The sequence below is a fragment of the Populus nigra genome, chromosome 1 (assembly GCF_951802175.1).
Source record: "Populus nigra chromosome 1, ddPopNigr1.1, whole genome shotgun sequence".
Lineage (NCBI taxonomy): Eukaryota > Viridiplantae > Streptophyta > Magnoliopsida > Malpighiales > Salicaceae > Populus > Populus nigra.
This window is the reverse complement of record NC_084852.1, coordinates 26712941-26723893: the sequence shown is the minus strand read 5'-3', so window position 1 is coordinate 26723893 and position 10953 is coordinate 26712941. Positions and strand designations below refer to the sequence as shown.

At 34.2% G+C, this 10953-nt stretch overlaps 1 protein-coding gene across 1 annotated transcript; it reads right to left on the bottom strand.

Moving 5' to 3' along the window:
• Positions 1-1054: 1054 nt before the first annotated feature.
• Positions 1055-3819, bottom strand: LOC133680878 (thaumatin-like protein 1). The gene is made up of 2 exons (XM_062103903.1): positions 3777-3819; positions 1055-1473 (listed from the first exon to the last, which is right to left on the bottom strand). The coding sequence occupies exons 1-2, from the start codon at positions 3817-3819 to the stop codon at positions 1055-1057; spliced, it is 462 nt and encodes a 153-aa protein (XP_061959887.1).
• Positions 3820-10953: the final 7134 nt, after the last annotated feature.

The following is a 10953-nucleotide window of genomic DNA, read 5'->3' as shown; positions in this document are numbered from 1 at the left end:
ACACCGGTTTTACGCAATAAATCCCCTTTTGAATGTCTGCTTCGTCAACTACCTAATTGATTTTTTATGTACTTTCAGATGTCTATGTTTTCCCTTCCTTCGACCTTATAATGCTCATAAATTAGACTATAGCTTTACTCCATGTGTGTTCTTAGGCTATAGTTCATCTCATCTAGGGTATCATTGTCTGGACTTATCGTCTCTACATCTCCCGTCATCTTCGATTTAATGAACACGTGTTTCCATTTCTCAAGTCTGCCCATCTCCCTCCACCCACCAGCCATACCCATCCGCCTACCGCTGTCACACACCTTCCCTCTCTCACCATCTTTCTGTCTACCACACCATCAGCCTCACCACCAATTTCCTTTAACCCTGATGTCCCCTTATCACCATCTGCCTCCATATATATTGATCATTTTGCAAGTACAGGGTCTGCAACATCGATGTTGTTTGTGTGTGCGTCTCCTCCAGCTGTTGTCTCTCTAGCACGGTCATCCAGCTCTTCCTTTCCATCCAAATCATCTACCATGTCTTCACCAAGTCTGGACCTCTGTGTTGATCTGTCCAGTTATACTCTTGTGTGGCACTGTTCCCTATTAAGACCCCTGCTCCTTCAGCACAGCGACAACACCCTATGGTGCTTAGTCCCAGATATAACAGGACTGTCAACATCACTTCAGTCGCTTATTCTTCCTCATAACCTCCAGCTTCACGGGTAATGTCTCCCTCCACTCTCAAACCTCTTACTTTTAAGGAGGCCGGCCGTTTTATTTGCTGGCATACTACCATGAAGTCATAAATTGCAGCTTTACATGCCGATGGTACCTGGTACCTTTTGATCCCTCCATGAATGTGGTTGGCTATTGATGGGTGTATAAAATAAAGTGTTAAGCCAATGGTGCTATTGACCGCTGATAATTAATAAAGAAATAGAATAATAGATTTGGTTAACAACTCTTTATTAATTATCATAAAAAAATATTAATTAAATGTGTTGTCCTCCAACTCTTTCCATAAAAAGAAAGAGTTGTGAGCCACCACATACATTTGATCATGGACAAAAGGTAGTCAAATAGTTGCCTCCGCTAGGACAAGTAAACGTGCTGGATTTATCATCATAAGCATAACTATAAGCTTGAGGACACTGCTTCTTGAAGATCATCGAATAATGGTTAGGAGGACATTTGTCAGGTGTACTGTACTCTCCTGTGCAGCAGAACTGCGGCTGGTTAAATGCCAAACACGCGCTCTTGCAGGCAATCACAGTCCCATCTGGCCCCCTCACTGCTAAACGAGGATCACAAACAGCATTCACGTTAGCTGCACAGCTTGTAGAACTGCAGCCAGGAGAACCTCCTTGCGGGGTTACCGAAATTGGGATGTTAAAGCCATCAACAAGGCTTATATCATAATAATCTTTCCCACCATCACCGCTTAGAGTAAATTCTGCCAAGGATGCTGAATTTTGACCTATATAAAAAGATATTTGTTATGTATTTAGATATTTTAGTTTTCAGATCAAGATTATGCTTTTACTCTTTTTTTTCTCTCTCTTTATATTTGTAATGCTTAAATTTTATTTTAGATCAGGACAATTTTATAATTTTTTTTGCGAATCATTTTTGTCTTAATGAATTTATCCTTACTCTAGGCTTATTATCAAATATTAGATTCATATCAAATATTTAATGAATATTAAAAATAAAAAAATCTTTATTAATAAATTAAATATATACACTAACATGAAGCTCATCCACCTAGATGTATTGGAAAATAAATGAGGCATCAATCAGTGGATATCTCTATATGGTGGTGACATTTATCATTGACTACCCCAGGTATGTCTGGTGCATTTCATAAAAGAAAGATCTAAAACCTTAGCAAAGTTTTAGAGTTTAAAAAGAAAGTTAAAGTGAGGTTAGTAAGAAAATGAAATACTTATAGTTGAAACAAGGTTTGTGATAATTGAGAGGCTTGACCTAATGAGATAGTTATTAGTACTTAAAAGTGTATTTTCATTAAGATTTTATATCATCATATTGCACTTAAAATATCATTAAATTCCCTAACTTGAACATATTTTATAATAGCAAGCACGATAACATAAGATATATTTGATTTATGGTAAATGTTCATTTTAAATGCAGGCAAATCTCACATTCTAAAGGATTGATTGATATGTTTAACTATTGAAAGTGAAAAGACAAAAGGAGGGCTAAGCTTAAAGAAGAGATGATGGTTCAATTCAAACTAGAACACCATTCGGTTATTGGATCATAATTGGAGCTGTAGAACTTGGATTTAGGTCTGGTTTATATGGATGAAAAGCTAAGACATAGGCCTAAAACTTTCATGAAGAGTCCAAATTCAAATGGGCCATTTTCAAGTTCAAATTGTAGCAACAAAAGAGAAGTCGGAATCTATCTTGCAGCCCAAACACTGTTCAGTGTTCAGCTCATATCTAGAGTTCTAGATATCCAAATGAGCTCATTCTTGTTTTGTTGGAAAGCTGAGACAAATGCCCAGAACGTTCATGTAGACTATCTATTCAAATTCTGACGTTAGCAATGATGTTTTGTTCAGACAAGAAGACAATGGTTGTCACCAAGTCAAGAGGTGGTCATCCACTCAATAATTAGTCATCAAATCAATAGTTCTGAATTTTAGCCTATAAAAGGAGGCATTTACCATACATTTAGACATTTTGGTTTTCAAATCAAGATCACTCTCTCTCTTTTTATTTTAATGTTCAAGTTTTATTTTATGTTATATCAATCTCTTGTTTATGCTTTCCATTTCCTTTACTATTCTTAGTTAACTTATATCATGTTCATGTTCTTATATTGTTTATTTATATTTTTCTTCTTCATGATGTTTAGCTAAGTTAATTTTGTCAAGGTGAAAAGGTTACACTAATAGTATAAGAATAAGTATAGTATAAACTCAATATGGACTTTAATGTTTGATACTAACATATTTTGTATTTGTTATCTTATTCACTTTTAATACTTTGCTTGTTAAATGGTTAATCTAGATTTATGTTCTATAACCCTTGGTACAAAAAATACTTGGCATTTTCATAGCCCAAACCGTATGGTATAACCGACACATGTGCTATGAAAGGAACTTGATTTGTTGTTAACATAAGTTATAATCACAAATATCTAACAACATTTACAAGTATTAGCATTATTCGAATAAGATAGCTAATGTAATCATGTTAACAATTTATAATCCGATTGGAACCTCCTTTGTGTGTGGTTTCTAGTTGAGTAATAAGATTTTATACTATACTTGTTTGAAATACCATTAGTGGATCCTCTAACCTTAACAGTTGTTTTTATCACTGTTTAATCTTTAAATCAATCTTACATCTCAAAGTCCTCATTATTATTATTATTATTATTATTATTATTATAGTTAACCTCTATGTGGTTCTACCCCGGTCTTGCTGAGTTATTTATTACTTCGACACTCCTGCACTTGATAGAAGACATCAACTCTTTGGTCATGTCACCTTCCCTTCCCTTTCTTCCTCTCTCTCTATCCTTTCCCTTGTTTCCTTCTGCTCTCCTTTTCTTTCCCCTTCTATTTCTCTCTTTCTTTCTGTTTTACTCTGTTCTCCTCTCTATAATCTCACTCGTCTCCCCCTCCAGCTCCTCTCTCACCCTAGTATTTATAAGATGGAAAAGGGGGAGAGAGGGCTATTATCCTTGTCCAGTCATGGTGTAGGGGTAGGGTGGCTATGGTGGCCTACCCCTAGAGCCACTTACAGGGAATGGCTCTCCTGGCCTTTTCATCATAGTGGTAAGCCATGAGGGGGTGTGGGTTGTGTTGGGGTTTTGGGTTTTTGGGAGAGAGAGAAATGAAAGCTGCAAAGGAAGGGAAGAAAAACCTTCTTCCCCTGCCTTTGCATGTTAGGGAAGAAGAAGACACATAGTGCCATTCAAAACAAAATTATTTTGAACTTCTTTTTATTGAACAGTGCATAAAACAACATCGTTTTGAACAAAATGTGTCGTTTCATTTAAAAGAAAATGGCACCAAAATGTATTAATTTCCAAATCAGTCCTTAATTTTTTATTTGTTCAATCAAGTCTTGAATTACAATTTTCATTTTAAGAATCAGTTCAATTACGTCCCTGCCAAAATTGGATGTCAGTCCTAAAGTTGGCCTCTTTTTTCACTTCGATCCTTGGTCTCGAATTTATGCCATTTGACCCTCAATTGGTCAATAAACTTTCAATTATCCAATTTAGCCCCTGATTTAAACAATTTCAGTAGCTCTATTTATACGCTTTTTCCAGTTTGGTCTTTAGGTTTGGATTTCTTCAATCAAGTCCCTAATTGGCCATCAAACTTTGATATTTATGCAATTAAGCCCCTGATTTGACCAAATCAACTTTTAAAAATTGTAATTTGACCTCTGAACTGTAATTTCTTCCAATTAAAGCCCAAATTGACTAAAAAATCAATTATTCTTGCAATTAAACCCTCTATAAGTTTACTAGGCTAAACCAGTTCCGGCCCAGACTAAAATGATTGGGTCGGGTCCGGCCCAGTCCCCCTAGAATAGAGTATGTTGGGCCAAAATTGGCCCAGCCCTTGTTTTGGGCTGATATTGGCCTAACTCTGTTAGGCCTACCTTGACCTAGTTTCTTTTTCGGCTAACCTCGACCCAGTTTCTTTTGGGCTAAATCTCAGCTCAACCAAGGTGGGCTCAGCCCATATAATTGGGTTGGGCCCAACTCAATGTATTTTTATAATATAATAATAATATTATATATTAAACAAAAAAACAAAAAGTTCCAAAAAAATTCAAAAAAACCTTTCAAAAAATTTCTGATTTTCTTGCATATTTTTCTACCAATTTTGATTAATATTGGTTTGTATTTGTATACTGTAAAAATATAAATTTGGTACTAAATTCCCCCAGATTTCTCCGAAATGTTGTAAAAATACAAATCTGGTATTAAAACAAAAAACAAATACCTTGTTTTCATGCATACGACCAATTATCTCAAAATATATAAAAAAAAATATCTCATATCGTATTTTCATGCAAAATAAAATTAAAAAAGAAAAATATATGTTAACATGCATTTTGAGCTTTAATAACCAGTTTATTAAAGTCATCAGAACTACGCCTATATTTCAAAAAAATCAAAAAATATATTTTATTTTTATATATAAAATGTGTTCCCGATATTAAAAAAGTAGTTTTTTTATATATAGACATTAGAACGGTTATGTTTTTACCTGATATGATAAAGATCTCTTTATTAAAGAGGACTTTTCTTAAACCTTAAACAGACCAACAATTAGAAAACACAACAATACTCTAGTTATATCAGACAATGTAGCTTACCTTATGTAAGATGTATTAGAGGTACTAATACCTTCCCGTTACGCAATCAATCCTCATGCCCAATCTCTGAGAGTAGTTGGGGTTCCTAGTGACCAAAATATTAGGTAGTGACTCTCATTCCCTCTTTCTAAGGATAAAAGACGAGAATTCTTTATCCTGTCCATTTCCCCACACCACATGGCAATATGGAATTCTAGGAGGACATTCACTATGATGTCGCACCACATGCAACAATTGAGAAAGGGGATGGTTGGATTTTGGTCTTGACTTGAGTTGTTTTGGTTGTGATATTCGTGATCGATGTTGCTGCTAGCATTATTAGTGTATGTCATTGGCAACTGCTATCATTTGTTGGAGGGAGTAGTTGTTGTTGTTCTAGGATTCAAGCAAACACCTAAGGCGAGGTCAATTAGGTGTTCCACTAATAATAACAAATATTAAAATTAATTCAATTAAACACAATTAACCAACAATATAATTTGATTGTGTAAAGTAAAGAGTAAAGGGATAGGAATTGTAAACTCGGTTTTTAATGTGGTTTAGCGAGTTTATATACACATCTCAAGCACCAAATTGGTCTTGTGTATTTTTTTTCTTTCACTAGTCCAAATTGAAGATTAGAATTTTTATTTGATGAATCCACACCAAGATTTTAAACCACTTGAAGATCATTTCTCTTCAAGATTTTTCACCACTTGATGAATTCACACCAAGATTTTTCCCTCTTGAAGATATGTTCTTTTCAAAAAATTTCCTTGGTGATGTTCCCTCACCAATACCAAGAGTTTTATCCTAACTCTCAAAGGATTACAAGGATGATTTTACTCACAATAAAACTCTCTCGAAGAGTAGATGATATAATTTAAACTCTAGTATCTCCATAACTTTCTCAATAGCATTTAGATGATTTAAAGGTCTTTATAAAGTGTCATGAGTATGAAAATAAATGCTCTAGTGCTAGAATATGAATGTTCAATTCTTAAAACAGCTTCTATAATATGTATATTCAGAATCCTCTTTTATTTTAACAATAATGAGAGTTGTTTATAAGTTTCCAAACAAACCAGCCATTTTTAGTCGTTGTAGCTCCATTAACGGCTGAACCGATCAACCGATTCAGATTGGTCAAGCCGATTGGTCGACCGATTCCTATAGTTTCTCAGATGTTCATCACGGATGAATAAGTGGTAGACCAGTTTACTTGGTATTACCAAGCGGTCAACTGGTTCAACTTAATTACCAGATTTGAATAGTTTGAACCTGTTGAATCTTGAACCGATATTAATCCTATATATATACAAAATTAAGTGTGTAAGTTCATTTTAATTTTGTTATTAAGCTAAAATATAAATATTTACTTAATTACTAAAATGAACAATTAATTCTTAGATTCTCATATGTTCTTCACTTGCTTTTGTGGCTAGGTTTTAGAGAAGAAGAAAACTATTTTTTTTCTACACTTTCACTCCATTTTTTTTCTTTTCTCTATCTTATGTTTTTCTTCGAGGGTCACTACGGTTTCTTACCCACTCTTTTTTTTTCTCTCTAATTTTTCTATGGAGGCTAGAGTGTTTTTCTACACCTCCTCCTTTTTCTTACCTTGCCTTTCTATTTATAAGCAACGGGGCAGGTTCTAGAATTTTTATAGGTGAAACAATCATATCCTTTGATTTCTTTGGGTCGATTTTGACCCTTCATCATTAATATTTGGTACAACATGCTCGTGTTCTATAAAGCTCACACCAAATCTTAATCATAAAGAGTGGGGAGGAGAGAGAGAGAAGAAGAAGAAAATGGGGCTGTGATTTTTGCTTCAAACGCATATGGTCTTGAAAACTTGATTGCTTGTCCTAAGGTCATGTTAAGACCTTGCCTAGTTAATTAAGAGTGCTCTTACCCAAGGTTAAAGTTCAAGAACGGTATGAGAAGGTGGAAAAAGATGTTGATAACTATTGGGGTCATAGGTTTTCCTTCTTCTTCTTTTTTGTGTCTTTTGAAAATAAAAATGCATAGGACTGTCAGGGAGTTTTTCCATACCATGCTTGGGCTTTGGATGTATGTTTCCTTGACATGAGATGATGGCTACCTTGCTTTGGATCGATCCCTTGTTAACGATGATGCATGAACCAGGCATGGAAATCTTCAATGACTATCGTGCACGATTTTTATCTAGAAATAAGTTTATCACGGGTTTAAGAATATCAAAGAAAAGAAAAGAAAAAAAGTTGTTACGGGTCTTTATGGCGCAAACACGCTATTAAGACAAATTTTTAGGGTTTTGTTTTTTCACTAAGGACATGTGTGGTAAATATGCCCAAACCTATTTTTCTTTTTTCTTTTTTGTGTTTTGTCAAACTAATCTTAGTCTAATTTTAATTATTTTTCAAGTTTTGAAGAGCATTTTTGCAATTAATTTTCCATTCTTTACCCTTTTATATTTAAAAACAAATTTATTAAATCCACAGGTATCTGACTTAAGTTTGAAAAACATTAAAAAATTTAATTTGTTTATTTTAATATGAATTATGAGCTTACGTAAGATTTATTTTTTATATTAAAAGAAACAAAGGAAAAAATATGTTTTGGCATTATAACAACTAGGCTTCACTCATAAACCTATGGGTTCACTGTACTAGGATAGACTTGCTTTAACCAATAGACAAATCAATGATGAGAAAAAAACAACAATACCTTAGTAATAATTAGACAAATAAACAATACAGTTTATCTTAGATATGATGTACTAGGGGTGATAATATCCATCCTATACACAATCAGTCTCCTTGTCCAAACTCTAAAAACTAGTTCAGGTTAGTTAAGAATAATTGGGAGGCTTAACCTAATGGTTAGCCAACCCTTTCTATATATATGTCTAGGGCAATATACAATAGCAATGGTGGAGGTTACCACACAAGAGTATGTAGATAGTATTTTCTATAAAATATTTCCTATATAAGTACATTCTATAATATGCCCCTTCAAGCTGAGGGTGGAGGATCAACCCAAAGCTTGAAACGAAAAGCAGTAAATGAAGAAGTAGGATGTGGCTTAGTGAAGACATCAGTAAGTTGATCCCGAGAGGAAATAAAACGAATCTGAATTTCCTTCTTGGCAACTCTATCTCGGACAAAATGATAATTGACCTCAACATGTTTTGTGCGAGCATGAAAGACAGGATTCGCAGACAAATAAGTGGCACCAAGATTGTCACACCAGATGATAGGAGCAGGAGCAGAAGCAGACGGAATCTGGAGATCTGTTAATATGTACTGAAGCTAGATAACCTCAGCAGTGCCATCGGCTAAGGCTTTGTACTCAACTTCAGTAGAAGAGCGAGTAATGGTACGTTGCTTACCAGATTTCCACGAAATCGGCGTCTGCCTAAAGAACACAAGGCAACCACTTGTAAATTTTCTATCCTCAACACTGCCTACCCAATCTACATCTGTAAAACCATGTAAGGCAAAAGAGGAACTACGAGTAATATGCAAGCCATGGGATGTCGTGCCCCGAAGATAACGCAAGATGCATTTCATGGCAGCCCAATGAGAATCTGTAGGAGCATGCATAAACTGACAGACTCTGTTAACAGCAAAGCAAATATCCAGACACGTAAAAGTGAGATATTGAAGAGTACCCATAATTTGATGAAAGCATGTAGCATCAGAAAATAATGGATCGGGCAGAATGGTAGCTTTGGATGTAGAGCTAGGAGTATCAACAGTTTGCAAGATAACATACCAGCCCAAGTGAGGATATCAAGTATATTTATGCTGGCGGAGCATAAGACTCAAACTAGTAGACTGAACCTCAATCCCCAAAAAATAATGAACAGAACCCAAGTCGCGAAGCTTAAATTTTGAGCTCAGTAGCTGAATGAGGCGTTGGAGCAAAAGAGAGTTGTTACCCGTAAGCAGAATATCATCAACGTAGACCAGAAGATAACAAATATCAGCACCAACGGAAAAGATAAACAATGAGGTATCCACCTTAGATGCATGGAAACCAATAGATAACAAGAAATCATTCAGACGAGTGTACCAAGCCCGCGGAGTCTGTTTTAAACCATATAGAGATTTATGTAAGCGACACACATGAAAGGAGAGAGCAGAATTAACAAAACCTAGAGGTTGTTTCATGTAGACCTCTTCATCAAGAACACCGTTAAGGAAGGCATTATGAATATCAAGCTGATGAATTTTCCAACCACACGAAATGGCAATGGAGAAGACTAATTTGGCGGTCGCCTGTTTGATGACAAGACTAAAGGTTTTAGAGTAATCAATACCTTCTTGCTGAGTGAAACTCCTAGCAACCAGACGCGCTTTATATCACTCGATGCTACCATCAGATCTACGTTTAATCTTATACACCCACCGATGAATAGGTTTCTCACGGGCTGAAGAATATATATAAAAAACAATAAAAAACTTGTTCAATTTAACATGTTAAATTCACAAAACAAGGTAATGGAAATAAATAATTTCATAAAAAGTAAATTAAAAAAAAAACATAAAGTCTAACTAAAAAAAACATAAAGTCTAAATCCTAGCTAATTCAATGTTGTGAATCCAATGTTGGAGGTTAAAATTCTAAAAAAATTAAATTAAATTAAAAAACAAAAAATAATCAAGGGTTATGAAAATGAAAAGAACAAAAGATTTGTGGATGAAATTGAATAAAAAGTTATATTAAAAAAAAAGATGAAAAAAAAGGTGGTTTGATTCAAGTGGGGTAAACTTGTTGAACTTGCAACATAGGTTACGAAAATGAGAAATAAGATCGCGAAAAAAAAAACATGAAACTCAAATCTCAACCAACCTAATGTTGAAGGATGAAATTGTAAAATTCAAGTCAAACAAAGTTAACCCTCAAATTCATGACATGAGTAATAAGATCGCGATAACTCTATAGAAATAAAATTTAAAAAAAAAACAATGAATGTCAATTCCCAACCAACCAAAAGTTAAATAATGGAATTGAAAAAAAAAAGAAATTCAACCCGGGTTATATGATCGCGATAACCCCAAAGAAAATAAATTGAAGAAAAAATATCAAATCTCATATCCCAACCAACCCAATATTGAAGAATAAAAATAAAAAAAAAAACTAAAAACAACCTGAGTCAACTCAAGTTAACCCACCAACTTCATAATATTAGTAATGAGAATTAGATAACCCCATATAAAGCAAACTGAAAATAAATATGAAACTCAAATTTCAACCAACTCAATGTTAGAGGATGAAATTGAAAAAAAAAATTGTATGAAAAAGGAAAAAAGCCATCCCCTGGTAACCCAAGTCAGAAAATTGTATTAAAAAAAGTCTTCTCAGTACCATCTACTTGGCAAAGAAAGATAATAACAATGTTTTGAAATTGAAGGCGGCAACAGCAGCCAAAAATAATTTAAAACCATCTACTTGGTACATATAAGTTGATCAAGGGTTGCTAATTTGTAACGAATGGCATACAGTTTTACCATATCAACAACATGAAAATTGATAATTGATGTGAATCCCAAATCTATTATTCTATTTCTTTATTAATTATCATAAAAAAAACATTTATTAAATGTGTTGTC